This window comes from Neodiprion virginianus, chromosome 6 (genome assembly GCF_021901495.1).
Source record: "Neodiprion virginianus isolate iyNeoVirg1 chromosome 6, iyNeoVirg1.1, whole genome shotgun sequence".
Classification (NCBI taxonomy): domain Eukaryota; kingdom Metazoa; phylum Arthropoda; class Insecta; order Hymenoptera; family Diprionidae; genus Neodiprion; species Neodiprion virginianus.
Genome location: NC_060882.1, coordinates 4,166,435 through 4,186,211, shown reverse-complemented (window position 1 = coordinate 4,186,211; position 19,777 = coordinate 4,166,435). Strand labels below are relative to the sequence as shown.

General features: G+C 41.5%; 2 protein-coding genes and 1 pseudogene across 2 annotated transcripts; 2 read left to right on the top strand and 1 right to left on the bottom strand.

The window, feature by feature from the left end:
- Window positions 1-490: 490 nt before the first annotated feature.
- Window positions 491-9,947, bottom strand: LOC124307252 (uncharacterized). Its single transcript, XM_046768770.1, has 21 exons — window positions 9,606-9,947; window positions 9,099-9,504; window positions 8,744-9,020; window positions 8,472-8,656; window positions 8,173-8,341; window positions 7,894-8,096; window positions 7,620-7,743; window positions 7,171-7,360; window positions 6,961-7,103; window positions 6,698-6,885; window positions 6,198-6,263; window positions 3,730-4,088; window positions 3,270-3,636; window positions 2,916-3,192; window positions 2,588-2,748; window positions 1,999-2,164; window positions 1,680-1,876; window positions 1,486-1,606; window positions 1,194-1,383; window positions 956-1,098; window positions 491-888 (listed from the first exon to the last, which is right to left on the bottom strand). Exons 1-21 carry the CDS (start codon window positions 9,853-9,855, stop codon window positions 694-696), a joined length of 4,377 nt encoding a protein of 1,458 aa, XP_046624726.1. The 5' UTR covers window positions 9,856-9,947; the 3' UTR covers window positions 491-693.
- Window positions 9,948-10,456: 509 nt separating this feature from the next.
- On the top strand, window positions 10,457-13,580 carry LOC124308042 (cytochrome P450 6k1-like; annotated as a pseudogene).
- A 1,869-nt stretch (window positions 13,581-15,449) lies between these two features.
- On the top strand, window positions 15,450-19,637 carry LOC124308041 (probable cytochrome P450 6a14). Its single transcript, XM_046770358.1, has 4 exons — window positions 15,450-16,389; window positions 17,841-18,062; window positions 18,425-18,676; window positions 18,825-19,637. Exons 1-4 carry the CDS (start codon window positions 15,459-15,461, stop codon window positions 19,013-19,015), a joined length of 1,596 nt encoding a protein of 531 aa, XP_046626314.1. The 5' UTR covers window positions 15,450-15,458; the 3' UTR covers window positions 19,016-19,637.
- Window positions 19,638-19,777: the final 140 nt, after the last annotated feature.

Sequence of the window (19,777 nt, the reverse complement as noted above, 5' to 3'; positions counted from 1 at the left end):
TGTGGAAAAAATGTTAATATCGGATTAATAGACCTCTACAAATAACATAAAAAGTAGAGCAAAAGAAAATATTTAAAAGCATGACCTAATTGTGTACTCTGTAAACACAATAATTGGAAAATTTGTATTCTGAAATTTCAGCGTTGTTGTATCAATATATACTTCGGTCGACATGATAACGTAAATAACTCTCTCGAATCAATAGAATCAACAGTATTAAAAATAACCGCTCGGTTCCTTCGACAAACTGTGACACCGATCAACACGAATTGTGAGTCTGCTTTCTAAATGACAAATTCTTATTTCTTTCGCGTAATTTATAGAAGGAAAAATAGTTTTATTCAGTACGCGACCTCCACGTGAGCAGAACTCTACCCGACAATGATCCAGGAAAACAGAGACCCGGACGATCCATCTGGCTATACGTGAAATATACTGCCAATTAGAAGTTCCAAGTTACTTCATTTGCTTTCATTTGCTTTATTGATTACTCGGTTATTGGCTGATTATTCTATGTAATTAACATATATAATATACACTATTTCACGCTAGACGGAATTTGACGTGAATCCAACGTGACACTGCAGTACAGATGAAATAACTTTTATTTATTAAATTATAAATAAGATACAGGCAAGGTGAAAAAAGGGACGAAGACGTAAGGATGTAAGTTAAGCATTATAAACTTTGAGATCAGCATTCATCCATCCCATCGTTACGAATCCCAGTCTTCTTTTCGTGGTCAGTTTTCAACTTTCCCAAAGGTTCTGGTTTCCCACCACGACTTGTGAGAATTTTCTCTAATGCTATAACTGGAGATTCGATAAATAAACTGAAGACAAACGCTATCGGGATAGCCAGCAGCAGATCACTTATGTACTCGTTAAACTGCAAGGAAATTGAATATTATCGGTAAAAGAAGGACCAAGCCATAAGAAAAGATCAACAAACTTACCAAGTCAAAATTTGAAAATAAGGTAGGAATTTGCGAAGCTGAATTCTTCGCCAATTGAATCACAAAATGCACCAGATATATGCAATATGACAATCGACTCAGAGGCAGGAAGAATGGTAGCGATAAAAAGCGAGTGATGGGACCTGAAATATTTTTAATCAAATTCGGTAAATAATTTCTAATTACAAACCGATATAGTGGCATAATAATAAGGTTGAAAATTCAGATGGATACTCACCTCCGTAGCCGTGAGTACACGCGTAAATCATCCAAGCTATGGCGATGGACCAGCATGGACGCAATACTAAAGCATAAAAAATTTCCACCGCCAGATTATACGCATAATTACTGTTGTAGGAATGATGAGTAGCACCGGCGCAAAATATCAGAAGCACAGCGGCGACAGCCCAGGCGATTGATGCGCTTACCTGAAAGTAAGTAAGACACAAATCAATCACAAATGAATTGGGTCGAGAAAACGTACCTCAAGAATTCAGTGATTTGTCTAATTTTATATGACTTTCAGTTACCGGAGTGAACAGCCTTTTCCGATTTATCGTGGAGTAACCCAATATGATTCCGACGAAGTAGGCACAGGCTCGATTGTAAGTGGGTATGTAAAACTTGTAGAAGGCGTCCAGCGATCCTAGTCTGCGAGATAAATGATTGTCAACAACCGACACAAACTACTCAACGACATGATCCACCAGCCGCACTCGCTTACCCCAGGTCGAAATTGATGAGTGCGTTGGAGTAGCCGTTTACACCAAGAACGACACCTGGCGTAACCACAGCGGCCACAAGAAAGCTTCCGAGAATACCAAGTCCAATTTTTGGCCAGCGTTGCAAAGGATAGAAGATTAGTGGAGTTATCCAGAAGAGTTGCATGTCAACAGCCAAGTACCAGGTGTGAGGCAAGCACTGGAATTTTGCACGATTTCGTTTAAATGATATCAAAAGATGCCGTCGCCATTGGTTCCTAAGCCTCGTGGCAGTGGTGAACTAACTACGTATGGCTTGATGCAAGGCGAAAATTTACTCACCATTTCTTCCTTGCGTACGAAGTTCTGTACGTACAATAAATTGACCCACCAATTGTCACGACAAGGTTGTACGATGAAGGTCATCGTGTTCCATACGGGACCGTTTGCAGTGCGATGGAGCAGAACAGCAGTGAATAAGATGATCGCGGCGACGCATGGCGTTAATCTGCAAAGTCGAGAAGATTTTGTTAGTCAGACTCTGTACAACGGGGCAGACTAACTAGGAACATTAGTTTGGTATCCCCCTGCGATTTCATTGCAGCTCATGTATGTTGTAGAAATGTTGAACATTGAAGACTAAAAGTTAATCATATTTTTAAGTGGCGGGCAAACGGTTTAAAGGGATGAAAAATTCTCCCAAAGGTAGTCATTCGATGGGGTGGTTTCTCAGTTTCAGATACAAGCACTAGATCTATTTGAATGAAACGAACTCGGAAATGTTTTATTCGTCGACAAAAACATTTCAGCGATGGTTTCATTCAAATCCATCGAGTGCATCAAGAAAACACCCTCTTTGCGTCTTTTAATTTTCAGTGTTCTACAAAATAAGTAAGTGACACCATGTTTTGAGGTGAAATTTCTAGCCTACCTAAGGTAACGGTGAAGGTACATCATCGGCAAATTGATATTCTTTCCAGCCTTTATCGCCTTGAAGTGCAGATAACTCATTAAAAATCCACTGACCACGAAGAAAGTGTCGACGGCAAACGGTCCCAATAAGACGTAAAGAGAAGTCCACGAATTCAACCACTGTAAGTGAGTATTGAATCTCTTATGTCGCTATTTGTCACTCGAAAGTAAAAGAGGTAGCCTTACACAATTCCGTTATGTATGGGAGAGGAATTTCTAATCACTCGCGGAGGCTGCTTAATTGCCTGCTACCCTTACTCCTCGTTTCTCTGAAAATTACCACTTACTTCCGGAATATCCAAGAGGTTAACCATCGGCCTCAACAATGACGTGACGTAACGATGACCTAGCACGACCCAACATGTGCTCAAGAATCGAATGCCATGTATAGCTGGCAGAGTTTGAGGAGTGACTTTCATTTTAAAAATGTTGAGCGCATTGGTGTACAGAGAAAATTTCGCCAGAGTGTTCATTAAAGTAGACTCTGAAGCATATTCGCGTCTTCGCACGAAATCGCAAATGGTGCACCCCACGACGAACGCTCCAATCGTCGAAAAGAATGTTCTGAAAGGGATTTGCCATTTATCGAATGAAGTATTCTGCGATTCTATGATCGTGAAATTTTCGGGGCTGTATCTTACATTGTCAAAATTTCTTCGACGGTGAAATCTCCATATTCTAAGGGCGTACAGCTCGCTGTATTAACTGTAAGTCCTAAGTCGCTGATGATCGTGATGTTATTAAGAACGCTATTTATAAGCTCCACAACATCGGTCTCATTGCAAGACGATGGTACGCAAATTGACGAAGTCGTGATCCCCGTGGACGTATCGCTGGTTGCATTGCTGGATGTATTGGACGCCAAGCCAAGTGCAATCATGCAATGCTTTCCCTGAACAGTGACGTTATTGTACTGACCATTGGCCCCGATGCACTCGCCGTACATCCCGAGGTCACGTATGTTACCGTTCAGGATTCCCGACTGAATTTTCGAAGCCGCATCCAACACTGTTGGCCAAAAAACACAATCGTAAACCGACAATTTCGCAATTTTTTTATTATGTCGTTGTAAACCATCGACGAGAATTTATCCATACTCACTTTGCAGCGCCCACAGCTGACCGGATTGAATTGCCTGATTCCATGCTGCGAGCTCCTCCTCGCAAGTAGAATCGGACGATCTTACTGAAGAAATGATTTCATCCCTCAACGGAGATCGCAGGTCGTCGAAGGCCTGTTGGAGCACTGCCTTAGTGTTTTCCGCATCATTCACCGATACCGCGGAAGCTAAACTTTGCAACAAAGCGAACAGTAAAACTGTCGCATGCCCGCAATGGATCAAAAACATTTTGCTACTGAGATTGAATTGGTCTGATTCGAGTGAACAATACGTCCAGAATGCACACAGCGATAACAGAGCAAATATATGAAATACCGAACAGCGACTATTATCTATCACATTCGAATGTGATTTCATTCAACGGATTCCCGCAATATATTGTATTCGAGTAGTCGTGGTTAATCTTGCAAACACCATCACACCTGCATGATCGTTCATTCTGCTGCCCAATGGATGACAACGTGACCGCATATCAAAACAATGTACAGTAGAACCTCGATCACTTACGCAAACTGGATGGGACTCAAGGGGGAACATTTGGTAATGCGTAATAGATTATCCCAATAAGCTTTCGTTACAATTTTCTTGCGATTTTACTATGCCAGGATGTACAATAGAAACCTATCTACACATCAACACCTATCTACAAATCGATGGATGTATTCTCGATCTTTCCTTGTAGAGAAAAATATCTTATCGAGTCTTGTTTATACAACGCTGGTATTTCTTCGGAGTTGATCAGATGATGTCGTTTACTTCGTTCTTTTTATACAATATCGATGACCAGCACCGATCATCTGCTGTCCCATTAACCGATGCCTAGTTGATCGAGATTCTACTATACATGGATCCCTTCTTAATCGAAGGTGTAAATAACTTATTTTATCAACGCGTGAACAATAATATGTCTCTTGCCAACTCATCGCACTTCCTCTTATCGATAAAAGCGTTTCGTCTGTGAATGCGTCTGGCGAGTATTGAAATTCATTATTCGGAATTAGTAACGATACTTGACTTGTCGACCTTTGATGCATTAGTCAAGTCCAAAGTGTACTATTTTAATCGCAGATTACTCAAGCCTCCTCAGATTTTATCATGAATCTGAAAAAGTTTTGGGCTTTCCCATCACGGGAATACAACCCCGTCGTTTATTTTCTGGCATAGATGAATCTCCAAATCAAATTACAGAGCAATCCAATGCTCGACAATATTTCATCTTAAATTAATCAACTTGGGACAATTTTTGACATTTACTACAAAATACGGGATTCCAACACGTTAATTTTGTAGAATATATGTCACCGCGCAATAAATCCATGAGATACTTTATATGACAAAAATGCTACGTAAAAACCAAAGGATACTATCACGTGTCGACTGGATAAGATTACAGCAGGCCCGACGGATTAAAGCCTTTATCGTGATCAAGATCGATGTAAAACGTGTCAAGAAATTCCCGTAACTGATTCAGCCTTTCGCCAGCGAAATTCCACCTGGCACGTGGAACTTAATGAGTACACGGCCATGACGAAAAAATGAACTTTGATGCACAGGATATTGCATCGGAAAGATGATTATCGGCTACAAATTTGTGGAAATGATGATCGACGGTCATTGTTAGTGACTTTGTAGAGTCCTCGGCCACTGTGCCGTGTATCGGTGCGCTGACAAATGAAAGAAAAAGACGACGCACATTAGTCTGAAAGTGAAAGAGACTGGCCAAAAATAGTTAAAATCTTTTCATTTAGGTGAAATTTTAAAAACGATAGAACCAATGTAGCGGATCTAAACTTCGAAAACACATTTGACTTTGATAAAAGTACACAAATGGAAGTTATCTCGTCTACCTACTGAGTTAAAAAATAATACGAAAATTTTGAAAGTCGAGACGGCCATTCCAAAATTATGGATCGAAGTGTCAAAATCATATTTCATTTTCACGAAAAAATGGTAAAATGCTGAATTCAAAAATAATGTTGGAAATTGACTTTTTTGATAAATTTATTTAAAGGCGCGAGTACGGAAATTTTTCACGTTGCTGAATCCATGGAATAAATGGGATCAAATGAGAACTATCGAACTATTTCATAATGAATACTTTGTATTCAAACATTTTATACCATATCCATACATCCTAACGTATAACATAGATTAAAGAATTGCGGAGCAGAGTGACTCGTCGCTCCTTGTAACGATTGTATTTAAAACGAACTAGCGATCAAAAGAAATTGACCATCAGAGTCCACTTTAGGAACGATCATCGTGCTAAGCTTGTTCACTCATCGGAGACAAATTACTGAACAGATAAGCCAGAGCCTGAGCAACTTTGAAGAAGAGCGACTCACAGTGGCAACGAACCCGACTAATGATTTACTGAGAAAAATGACTGCAGACGATAAAGTAACCTTCATTTACCTTCACTATCAGCTGTGGCTTCGAATTGACTTACCTCCTATTGATGATCCAGAGGCCAGCCTTAGCGGCTGACTGTGCAACCTGCACAATCTTCGTTGTGCTTTAATTAAAATCAGTAACAAGTTGCAGAAAATTAAGTAGTTGAAAGATCAAATAATTGGTCAGCATCTTTGAGGAGATGTAAATTCGTGAACGTCGATTGATCTGCGTGGTTGAACAGAGAGAATATAAATTTAGTTCAAAGTTTTCATTACGTTTATTTATTATAAGCAAATCTTCATACAATGTCTGTATCAATTTTACTGAATTTCACACCGAAATGTTTGAGCGACTATGTATTTATTTGTAAACAATTGATAGGTACAGCAAAGTGTCTTAAAATTGTTGACACGGTCCACTGACTAATCGTTCCGTTGGATTTGCAGCTGATGTCATCGGAACTTCTTATGATCGACCTGTTTGGTACAATCACTACGCACTGTCCGACACCTATATGAAGATACTGAAACGTTAGAAGTTAATAAATTTCATTCATATTTCACAGATTTCCCTCTTCCGTATGTCTTGCCAATCATTTTCACAAAGTTCAGCCGTGACGTGTCCCAACTCCAGTGAAAACCTTTAAAACTTTTTTCGAGAACCATCACCGGGGCTTCAATGAAAATATTGAACAGAAAGGCCATTCCAACTGAGATCGCCAGATCACCCCAAAACAAATGAAACTGCAAAGCAATGTTCATTGTCAGTAGTTATACAAAAGCGTTGTGAACGCTACTTAATTCCAAAGGTGTACTCACGATTTGAAACTTCAAAAACACGACCGAAGTCCGGGTCACAGCTGCAGTCGAAACCTGTATCACAAGATGGACCAAATAAACGCAATACGAGAGTCGACTCAGAGATAGAAAACCTGGCCATGAAAGCGTCTCCGCGATGGGACCTAAATCATTACCAAATAAAGTGAATCAGCCGACCTGATTGATCTCAAATTTTTCGTAAATGCTCACCCCCGTAGCCCTGAGTGCATGCGTAAATTATCCACGCCACTGCGATTGCCCATGCAGGTCGAGCAAAGGCTGCGTACGCTGATTCGAAGACCACGTCGTAGACATAGGAATCGCTGTAAAGGTGCCAAGTGGCAATGGCACACAGTGACATGAGAGAGCATGCCACGGTCCAGAGGATTGCTACCTGGAGCTAAAACACAAGGCGGACAAACATCGTTGGTGGAAGATTAGTGGGAATGAAGCGCAAATACCGAGGAGCTGCTCACTCGTTTATTCCGTGGTTCATCGATTTCCGAAAGGAATAGATTTCTTGTGATTTCGCGATTTTCGTAACGCCTGAATCAATGAGATTTCCAGGGATTCCTAGCGATTGCCTATCTGATTTTTTGTAAAATGGTTCAATGATTTCCCAAGTGAGCAGCACCTCGGCAAATACTCGGTCGCATCACCTTGGATAGACGAAGCTTCGTCGTTGCAATTACGCATCCGAGAACAACGCCCACCAGATAAGCGGATGATCGATGAACGGTGGACATGTAAACGTTGACGAAGTTTTCCCGGAACTCCGGTACGCTAAAAATGCGGTGAACATTAATCGAGGATTAGTATCAGTAGTTTAATTTTTGATTCCGCTTGGGGTTCGGATAGATGTTTGTAGCGAGCATAAAAAAAACCACGTTACAATGTAGGTGCACATTATTGACTACTGTCGATGACACTCACCTCGTGTTATTTCTGACTTTCAAGAATGCGCTTGTGTGACCGTTGATAGCAAAGAGAACCGGTGGCACAATTACCGATACAAAAAGAGAGAAGCTGAGAATTCTGCGGGTGTGTTTTGACCAGTAATACGAAGCGGTCAGGATGACTCGAGATATCCAAAATAGTTGCATGTCAGCTGCCAAATGCCAAGTGTGTGGTAAACACTGCAATTCAACATTTTTATTTTATTATATTTTTTCAACTCTGTGAAGGTATAACCTTCTACAATTAATTGCTCACCATGTTCTGTGGATTTATAACATTTTGCAAGTAAAAAAGATTGGTCCACCAATTCTCTCGGCAACTGTCTACCATGATGCCAATCAAGTGTTTCCACACTGGGCCAGATCCGACGTGACGAAGACAGAATGCGGTTAACAGAATCAAAACCGCGATGCATGGTGTTAATCTGCAACGAATATCAGACGATTTGACGAAAGGCGTATGTGTGCGGAATATTGGCAAGATGTAAAAGCTTCTCAGCAATGATAATGAAAGACTTGGTGCAACAATGTAATGAATGTAATTTTTCTACACACCTAATGTATCGATGAAAACAGGTCTTGGGTAAGTTGAACTTCTTCCCTGATGAACCGTTGGATTTCAGAAGCTGGTGACTCGTCAGAAAGCCACTGACAACGAAAGAGACATCAACCGTAAAAGATATCATGAAAACGAACAATGCGTACCATCTACTCTGCCACTGGAAATAAGCATCTTCTTTTTGTTGTTCATATCAATTGAACAAGGCTTGTCAAAATTATGGAGAACTTGGTACGGTAAGTTTTTAAGCTAACCATGCAGTACTCACTGCCAAGAAGTCAGCCAGGTTTGCAACAGGACTAATCGCAGTGATAAAGCACCGGTGAACAAGGACAACCCAACACGTGGTTAATACTCGCAGTCCGTGAATAGCCGACATTGTGCCCGGTTTAGTTTTTGAATTCAACAAATCCAGCGTACTTTTTTGGAGCGAAAATTTCGACAGTATCTTTACCGCTTGAGACGAATCATGGTTCCCGATTCCCCCCAGATGATCGCAGATGGTGCAAAATATCAGGAAAATCACAAGCACGGTGACGAAGAATCTAGGAAATGAAAATACGGTGTCAAACGTAATACACTGACCTTTATCACAGCTGACCAGTATCCTTTTTTAAACTCACATAGTCAGAATTTCCGGCAGAGTCAAGTTATTCTCGGATGATCGCGGACATGTTACCTTGGCAATCCTTGTTCCTGACCTTGAAAATTCTGGTGTTCGATCGCTGATTCGTTGGACGATCCTCAAGACATCTTTCTCGTCACAGGACGAAGGCAAACAAATAGACGAGCTCAAACTCACGGCATTTTCGGCACTCTGACCCAGTGGAGATAACCTTTCCATTAACAACATTACTGAAGGATCGCTAAAAAACTCGGGGGAGACCAACAACGAGATCATACAGTGTTGTCCTGTGATGTTCGAGGGATTGTACCGGACACCAACCTCCTCGCATTCGTCGTACATTCCCAAATCGTGGACATTTCCTTTCAGGATACCAGGTTGAATTTTGGACGATGCGTCCAGCACTGCATGATCGCAAGAAGTTAATTTTATACTTGCATCTAACAGCTCGCCACTTGAGACCATCATTTGAATGATATGTTTTATTCATTTTATCACTACTCACTTTGCAGAGCCCATTTTTCTCCAGCGGCAAAACTTTCCCAAAGTAATTTGATGTCTCTCACGCAACGAGACGAATTTTCTGCTTTATCCGTACTTTCTACGACAATTTTTGCGGCTCTACGGATGCTCGCTAATGTCTTGCCAATATCCGAAAGCTCCGTCGTTGCCCCCGCACTGAGAAAGGAGAGAACGAAGTTCAGGATCACAGTCAATAGCAGAACTCTCGCGTGACTAAATTCCGGGATCTGCATTTTAACAATAACCGAGTTATATTATAGCAACGAACGCAGGAGCCGGTGCGACGATATCTCAGTCATATATTTGGAAAACAAAAGCCTGTTCCTTGAAATCTCGTTTCTAGAAAGACCGGTTTTTTGGCGCATGTATTTGCCACTACGCCTGGCTTGGCTGAAAATACATTTTGACCAAAGATCAGCGATATTAGGAAGCGGCCCTGTGCTTATGTCAGTGTTCCGAGCTATCGTTGATATAAATTAGGCAAGGAAAGAATGGGTTATACAAATAAAATACGGTTCAGATGTATTACAAAAAATATGACCGACTCGCCTTCGCTTTTCTTTATTTCAATTTTCATACCCGTACGGCTTACAATTAGCTAGAATTTCATGTTTGACACAAACAAGTCTCTGTGCTCGCTCAATAACACGGATACTACAGTATGTGTTGATCGGAAATATATGAAACAATTTTTCAATTTGATAAAACAATAATACTGGTAAAATAAAGTAATTACATCCAATTACTCGATTCGTTTACTATAAAGACCGTTACCTTGAAGAGTGAAGTAAATATGAAAGATGTACAGTAGAAAAAGTAAGTAAGAACCGAATAATTGTAAACACGAGACGATCTGCGAACTATCGATAAGTATCGCGGTTGGTTAGCCAGAATATGAGCTGACAGTATCGAGCCAGTATTGCTCCGAACGTCGCGCTAGCAAGTTGTAAGAGCTATAGGATAACGATGTATCCATGTGTAAATACGCGTGTAATGTCGTGTTGTGAGAGTGTGTGGCTACCAGCGTGTCGATTGGGATAGCCTGCACAATGAAATAAAGTGAGTGCTAGCTGTGCGGAATGCGGAATCCACGGGCTGGTCTCCTGGGTACCTGATGCGAGGTGTTACACCACGTTGGTGTGCGAAGTTGGTATCGAATTCTTAGTTTATTTCTTTTCATGTTATATCTCATCTATAGATATTTCAAATATTTGGACGCTTTTTCTGATATTTGGTCACGGGATTCTTCCACTTGGAGTTGCTGTGGTTAGTATTGTAAGGTTTTATGGATGTCTTACATTCATGCATATCCAGTTGCCAGTTCGGAAATGGCCAGGCGAAACAACTTAGAAGTTTGCGCAGTATTTTCGATGTTTTTCACTTGTAACTTTCTATTTTAAACTTATTTGGGGCGAACAATTTTTATACGCTGAGTAGCAAGATTTTTTAGATTCTTTCTAAATGAAAACAGTGATAATGGCCCTACGATAAAAATCTGCGACAACTCCGGGGGTGGACATTTTCCAAGATCAAAACATGTATCACGTCACGCGCATTGGTCTAAAACAAATCAAATATGAATAACGAAGCCTTGCCACTTCCTACATCCAAGAACTAGTATCTGAAACTATCGTCACTAGTGGCAGCGACTATATATAAGCGCTAGGGAACCACTGCGGAATGGATTGTTTTACTGTACAGCTCCTTGTGAGATATTCCAATGAATATTTATGTTACAAGCATACATTATCAAGTGTGAATTTATTAAAGAAGATAATTCTATCAAAAATCATCGAGTGCAACTTCTCTCTTTATCCGTTTGCAGTTGAATGCAGTGGAAACTGATCCGCGTAATCTCTTCCGGTATGGTTCTAAGAGCCAGATAAACCGGTCGAGTAGGAAGTCGGGCGTTGCATAACGTCATTCACTCGCACTTCCTATTCTGTCTTCATTTTTATTTCCTACACCGGCGCAGCAGCGTGAAAACTTTCGCAACACCAGTTGAACTGCAAACGGCGGCTTGAACGCAGTTCTAATAATCTAATGCCCACGACTAATCCGAATTCGTGGCAGTGTTTCTCTTGGCACTATCAAGTCATGCTTTTTGTTACCACGGCGGTGTTTGTGGCTATCGCTTCGATCTACTGGTACCTCACGTGTAATTACAACTATTGGAAAGCACGCGGTATCCCCTTTCCAATACCGCGACTCATTTTTGGCAACACGAAAGAAATTACTCTGCTCAAAACTACGATCGGTGAGGGTTTGCAGAATATATATAAAAAATACGAGGGATGTTCGTTTGTGGGAATTTACGAACTCAGAACACCGGTACTCCTGTTACGGGATCCAAAACTCATCAAACTAGTTCTGATCAAGGATTTCACCCACTTTCAAGGTACTTGCTCATAACCCGAGAGAGTCGATCACCCTTCAAAATAATTATCATTTCTCAAGGTCGAGGTATCGTGTCTAACGAAAGCGTTGACCCGCTGTCAGCCAACCTTATCAATCTTTGGGGACCCAGGTGGCGAGTACTGAGGACGAAACTGACTCCCGCTTTCACGGCGGCCAAGATTCGAAACATGTTTGACCTGATCGCCGAGTCCTCGAGGCAATACAAGGTCGGGTATCGAGGATCAAGATTATACTGGCGTCGGGATAACCGAAGCGAATAAAGAGATTAAAATTACTTCCAAACGTTTCAGGACTTTCTGAAGCAGTACGCTGATTCCGAGGAGGATCTGGAATTCAGAAATCTCGCTGCAAAATTTACAACACAAGTTATCGGTACCTGCTGCTTCGGGCTTCAGACAAACGCCATCCAGAACGAGGACTCCGAGTTTCGAAAGATGTGCCGGAAGGTGCTTGATCCGTCGGCGATAATCGCGGTAAAACGCGATTTCACGAATTTCAGAAATGGACTACCTGGACCGAGTGATTCAAGGTAGATATACGCACGGCCACAGGTTACTTCGATTGGAATTTCTGTGCGACCTGCTGGAGTGATCAATCATCACAGATCTCTTCACCATAATCATCCAAATTCAACTACGCGACTTAATATATTAACCACACGGTGGTAACTGATTGCTATTCGATTGTATAGACGATTGCCTCATTTTGATATTCTAAAATCTCTAAATATCCTCTTGCAGAAACCTTGCGAAAGCACCCACCGGTAGGAATGGTCTCCCGCCTCTGCAATAAGGCCTACAAAATTCCTGGGACAGAAACGGTCATCGAGGAGGGTACCAAGGTTCTAATACCCATTCACGCGATCCACCGCGACCCTGCCTACTATCCCGACCCATCACTCTTTGATCCGGACCGTTTTCTAGACGAGAACAAAAAGTCCAGGGAGCATTGCACGTTTCTGCCCTTCGGAGAAGGGCCCAGAATATGCATCGGTGAGCAGGTAGTTTAGCAATCAGGCCCCGGCAACTGTAAGCAGGGTTTACCGCCCGCCGTCCGGCAAAATGTCGTCGTCACGCTCATTGCATACAATACGCTGACGCCTACCTGAGACATTACTACTTATGCCTTCAAGTTGAACTCCAGGTGCAAAGCCACGACCAGTTGCTCCAAGGACCAACCACCGTTACCCGAGGGTTTCTCTATCCGCATTCAGCAAGACGCTTATTCCTTCTACGACATTACAAGGCCCAGAGACGAATAGCATTTCAATGATTTTTTAAACGATTATTACGGTGATCAGCGAATCTTGATAAAAATTGTTTATTCTTTGCTTCCAGGAACTCGCTTTGCGTACATGCAGACGAAGGCTGGCCTGGTGGCACTTCTCTCAGGATACGAAGTAAATCTCTGCTCAAAGTCAAGCATCCCGCTCGAGTACGACCCGACTGCCAACATTCTTACCAGCAAGTCCGGAATCTGGTTGAAAATTCGTCACCGTTGCAAACGAAATGCTCGATCCCAGTTTGCATCAGTTTTTTGACCGACTCGAAGTTGGATATAGAATTAATAACATAAAAATAAACGCAAATCACGCAATAATCGTTCTAAGAAAGCGTTGAATTTATGACTGTGGGCGAATGAAATATCGCCAGGTCAATGCATGCGGTAACCATTTTTAAGTGATGAGTTGCGAAATTGCTGTTAATCGCCTCTCTTATTCAACAGCTTTATTTATCACTACCGCAAATTTGCAGTTATATACGAAATACGAATCGGATGTGGTGGTGAAAATGCATTTACGTAAATACGTACAAGAATACACAATTCATACCTAAGACTATAGAGTGCCACTGGCTCAAAAACGTTCGGAACTACCAACGTATAACGTCATCATACCTGAATTCTCAAACAGTATAAAACACCTCCCACAAAGCTCCATATATTATACCCACAACTTATTCTAGCCGGAAAGTAGATGAGTTAAAAATTACTGCGTAGGAAGTGTGATGAGTGGATATAAATCAAACAAGACGCGTACTTAGTGAGTGATTATCTCGATCGCGATAGTTATCGCAATGTCATTATCGTTAAAGTCACGCCAAATAATAATTGATATTACGATTGGATTCGTGTTACACGAAAGATTTAATCAAACAAAATATGAAATTAACTGCAAATAGCAAGGAATGCAACTCGTTTATACCTGCGGAGACCCCAAGTGAAGTTTCATTAATCATATTCGAAATTGATCTGAATTAATTTTCCTTATGAAATTCAACAGCCTCGAATTTTTTGACCGATACAGCATTACAGATATAAAAAGTACTCGATTACTTTCGAAGTAACCACACTACTGTCAAGATGTCACAATTTTCCTCCACACACGTGGAATGAAAAACAGTTGTATTAATAACGTGGGGAAATAATTTGCACTTCCTTAGTTGCGTTCGAGGAACGTTTGCTTCACAATAAGGAAAAAATGTGTCATAAATTCAGTTTGATCTCTGATCTCGTTGTTCGGGCCAATCAAGGAGGAGTTTCCCGGTGGACGCGGGCGTTGGAATTTCGAAACATATACCCGCTATCCACGTGCTAGAAGAAACGAGTGGCCGAGAGGGGATAGATAAACACTAGAGGGAACGCTTCGAGATATGTGCGTTTGAACTGCGTGTTCAAACTACGAAGCCGCATGGGACTCAGTCGGCGGGAGGCGAGACTCGCTTCAAGACTTCGGCGCCAACGTCCGCGTGGCCCAGAAAATTTATCGCCTCCTTCGCCTTGCCTGTGCTTTGCCCACGCGTGGTGTCAAAACCGACTGAAAAAAGTGCAATAATCTGTACTCTTTGGGGGCGTCAGGTGTCTTGATAGGCGAAAAAGTGTTCGAGGTTCCATTTCCGAATCGGGAACACAAGCGAAGCTTGTTCTTTCTTAAAAACACTCGAGCCTCGCGGACGACGTTGGAGAATCGCAGTGCAAAGCAGTCCGCATATAATATAATTATTTTTATTCGAATAACACTATAGCCCATTGTGATACGTTTTTACCGGATGCAAGTGTATACCCTACACGGTACGATTATACGCGGTGGTTCTAAACACAACAAGTGCGGTATAACTGTCCGATGCGCAAACGAGTCACGTGACACTGGCTAACTAAGTTTGCGTCACTTTCATTAGCGTTTATTGATCCACGCGGCATGATTGAATCGTTGCCGTACCGTGCATACGGTATACCTGCAAACCGTTTTACATGTAAAGACTGGGAGAAAAACGCGCTGTTCCGTTTTGGATTTTGATATTATTACAGTTACGGTAAATTTAAGACTGATATTAGAGTCTCTGCCAGATAGGTGCTGCTTCTTTTCAGATTTAATAGGTTGAAACTGTTGTGAAGAAGTATCGAGTGAACGCGCATCGAAATGATTGGCATACTGACAGAGCTTTTGGACCCGATCCTTCTGACTGGTCTCTTCATCGGCATAATTTACTTCTATTTTACGTCGACTTTCAATTATTGGGAATCGAAGGGAGTACCGTATAAAAAACCTACGATATTCCTTGGTAACTTTGGAGACCTTTTGCTGTTCAAGAAATCGCAATGCGAGGGAATTCAGGATATGTACAACTGGTTCAGGGGCGAACGATTCTTCGGCGTCTTTCGCGTCAGGACGCCGGCCATCTTCCTCAGGGACCCGGACCTGATCAAATGCGTATTCGTAAAGGACTTTGCGATATTTACGAACCGGGGTATTCCGGTGAACAATTCGCAGGATCCGCTCAACGGGCACCTCTTCAACCTCGAGGGCAAAAAATGGAAGAGTCTACGGTCGAAGCTGACGCCGACATTTTCCTCCGGTAAAATTAAGAGGATGTTTTACTTACTGGCCGAATGCTCGATGGAATTTGAAAGGCTGATCCGTCGCTCCGTCAGCCGTAACGAGCCTCTTGAAGTGCGTGCGTTGGCTGCCAAGTTTACCATTGACGTGATCGGGTCCTGCGCTTTTGGCATACAAATAAACGCCCTGGCGGACGAAAGCTCGACGTTCAGAAGTATGGCCGAAAAGCTATCCAAGCCCAGCTACAAGACTGCGCTTTGGAGGATGCTTCGTACCTCGGTCCCCGGCTTGTTTAAAATTCTTCGGGTCCAGGTGATCGACCCCACAGTCACTAAATTCTTCAAGAATGTTGTATCCGACATGATCAAGGAGCGCGAGGCGCAGGGCATAAACAGGCACGACTTCATGGATCTGCTCGTCGAACTCAAGCACAAGGGGATCCTGGACGTTGAGCATTCGAACGGCAGGACGCAGCCTCTCACCGAGGAGGAAATTCAAGCTGCAAAGGAAATAGGTATACATGTAACTCGCTCTACGACGGCGGCTAATGATCCTTGGCGAAATTTATACAGCAAGTGTCACGTAGGTATCATATCAGCGTTCGGAGAAAAGGCATCTGTCGAGGGCTCATCTTCTTCCTGAAATTTCAGAGATCCTCGTAGTTTAAAACGTACCAATACGTGACTTGGAAACTCGTTGGAACAGCAGAGTTATTTTAATTAAAAATTACCTCAATTTTTTTCGTTTCTATCATCAAAATCCAACGTCACAATATCTGGAATAAATCCCACTCATTTGTCAAATTTTAAATGATAAATGCATTACACGTGACGTCGCAATCGCAATTATGATTAGCAATCGTAGGACGGACACGGTTGTCGTAACATTATTCTGCTCTTGGTTATGCCTGGAAAAATCGTCATTGCAATTTATTAGAGATAACGGAATGAAAACTCGATATGGGCCTTTAAAACTCCGTACGGTTGGTGAGCTTTTCCTGCATCAACGTCATAAGCCGCTTCTTCAATTAATAAGAGAAATTGAAGCGTACTGAATTCACGGGATAAAAATCTGAGGCAGGTAACAACAAGTCAGACGAAAACTTTGACACAACGCTTAGCAATTCACAATCTGAAGATGCATCGGCGATGTTGTTAATTAAATGGTAATACGGCAAGCATAAACTGGGATTAGGATAATATCACCTCTATCGATATGAAAATAATTTTATAATCCGTGAAACGATCTGTCTCTCGCCTGTGGTTAACTCTGAATAATAATAACTAATTAATCTGCGATAAATTGTTGCGAATTAATTTGCCAAGTCACGCTAATGCGGAATGTAATCGAGTCACTTTTAGGTGTGAAGTTGAAACTGATCGCGTGATAAGTAATCAAGAATTCGTAACCGATTTCGACATAATGAATACGTACCGTCGAATACAATATATTATATTACAGACGTGTCAGTGTAATTAGCTATATTTCAATTCGAAATGTACGAATAATCTTTACATTTTGTACGTGACCACACGCTACATGCAGGGCTTAAGTGTTACAAGCTGGTGTAACTACGTGCATTATCGGCATCCAGTCTCGTAAAAAAATGATTACCAAAATATCCTCAATCTTGACGTCGACTGGAGAGAAATCGATCTTCTGGATACCGCCACGGATGTTTCTTTTCCGATTACCGTCGTTGTTTTTTTTTATTTCTTGACCCTGTTGGCCACGCTGAGAGTGTTATCGACATGCTGACGCAAGCATGCTTGCTGCCATGCAGTCAGTAGCTTAAATGGCCTAATTATATTTGTTTATATTTTTAGCACGTAGACGGAATCGTGAGTCGCCCAATAGACTGCGCTTATACAGTTGTGCCGTAAATGTTGGTTGAAAAATAAGATCCTCGTGAAAATTTCACGAGTTTGACAATGTCGTTGAATAAAAAAATTTTTTTAATTTTAGAATTGGACGAAAATGTTATCGCGGCCCAAGCCTTTGTCTTCTTTGCGGCAGGATACGAAACCGCTTCCGCGACGATATCCTTCTGCCTTCACGAACTGGCGCTAAATCCTGATATTCAGTGGAAAACCAGGCAGGAGATAATAAATAGTCTCGAAGAATACGACGGGAATTTATCATTCGAGTGTGTTTCTAAAATGAAATATCTCGATAAAGTCGTACTCGGTAAGTTGTTCTCGAGAATTTCCTGGAATAAAATACTCTGCGAATATCGAGATGTATTATATGATCAACCCACCAACGTTACGCATATTTCGGCGAATCCCGACGACTATCTGCCTGTAAAAAATTCCGTATTACTTTAGAATGAAAAATCTTACGTGACACCATAATCTGTAGACATAAACGAAGTGAAAAAGTTTGGACAAAAAATTCTTCTCAATACACGGTTCGCTTAGAGTGATCAAAGTCCACGATACCTTCAGGAATTATCGTTTAACAGCCAAAAAAAGTTGCGATAAACTATCGCAACAACGATTATTATACTAATTGTAAAATACAACCACACAATTATAACGGGTTCTCAGAAACTTTGAGGAAACATCCTCCCGCTCCGTTGTTGTCGCGGAGATGCGAAGGACCTTATCGAGTTCCAGGAACGGACGTCGTGCTTCCTAGTGGTACCCGGGTGATCATCCCTATCTACGCTCTCCACCATGACCCGGAACATTACCCAAACCCGGAAGAGTTCGACCCGGAACGTTTCTCCGACGAAACGAAGCAGAGCCGTCATCCCTACACGTTCCTGCCCTTCGGGGAAGGACCTCGAAACTGCATAGGTACGTTGGGAGGATCAGATTTATAATCCGTATCGGCACGTCGACTCTCGAGGAAGTAACTTTTCATTTTCATTCACCTTGGCACGCAGGCACGTACCTACGTGTTAAACACGTATACATAGCAATATGCTATGATTGTGTTTTTCAGGAATGCGGTTTGCGCTGCTTCAGACCAAAGTGGGGATAATTTCATTGCTGAAGAGCCACTCGGTCAAGCTTTGCGAGAAATCCGCTGTCCCCATGACATATAGCCGGCGAAGCCTCGTCACAGCCAGTGAAAAAGGAATTTGGCTTGAGTTTGTTCCAGAGGAATCATCATCGAGTAACTTAGCTTGCTGATCCACCGCGAAGCCTGTCAAACAAGCTGACTAATTTACCTTCGCTTGCAACCTTCGCGAATTATGTTTACTTTCAACGTCTCGCTCGGACATATGCACGTACCGTGATATACGTATATGTATATTCGCGTATGTTGTGTGTCGGCAAATGTACACGCACGTAAAATTACAATACGAAACTTAAGTAACCATTAAATATCCTGCAGTTTTAGTGCAAACTGTAAAGGATACTAAGAAATTACATAATTTCGGTGAAAGATACTTAAGCCATACGTGTTACTTACGTGTCTTAACCGTGCATTCGTATTAATATTCATATTATACCGTTTTATGTATTTGTATAATTTATTCCCGAGGCGATGACTCAACTTCGTCTTCCTTTTTTATAAAAGTTCTTACAGATTTATAAATACTATGATATATATTTTTGCATAAAATTACGATTATTTTCTAAACACTGAATTTACGAATCGATGGAACTTTCAATGGCTGTATTTCGTGCATGTCATCAATTAATTTTATTCTGTTTACCTTCTTAACTGCGCGTAGTGTGTAAATAACTCTGTTACTATTTATCATTACTATTATACTGTAATCGAGTAATAAAGTTTCACTCGAATGAATTAGTACAAAACACCATAAATTTGTATAAAGTATAGTATTCGCTGTACTTAAATTAATTTAATGGCATTTAAATTTCGTGATCTCATAACAGAGGATATTATGAAACACGGAAATGCATCAGCATTTATAATCTACAGAC

What these genes read in the sequence shown, in the direction of transcription:
- LOC124307252 (XM_046768770.1), bottom strand. Translation starts at nt 9,855, where the DNA reads ATGCAGATCCCGGAATTTAGTCACGCGAGAGTTCTGCTATTGACTGTG. An exon ending in AGAAAAATGGGCTCTGCAAA is followed by an intron (nt 9,505 to 9,605) that starts GTGAGTAGTGAT and finishes GCGATCATGCAG; the next exon opens with TGCTGGACGCATCGTCCAAA. An exon ending in AAAGTCAGAAATAACACGAG is followed by an intron (nt 7,744 to 7,893) that starts GTGAGTGTCATC and finishes CCGCATTTTTAG; the next exon opens with CGTACCGGAGTTCCGGGAAA.
- LOC124308041 (XM_046770358.1), top strand. Translation starts at nt 15,459, where the DNA reads ATGATTGGCATACTGACAGAGCTTTTGGACCCGATCCTTCTGACTGGT. An exon ending in TCAAGCTGCAAAGGAAATAG is followed by an intron (nt 16,390 to 17,840) that starts GTATACATGTAA and finishes TTTTAATTTTAG; the next exon opens with AATTGGACGAAAATGTTATC. An exon ending in AGGACCTCGAAACTGCATAG is followed by an intron (nt 18,677 to 18,824) that starts GTACGTTGGGAG and finishes TGTGTTTTTCAG; the next exon opens with GAATGCGGTTTGCGCTGCTT.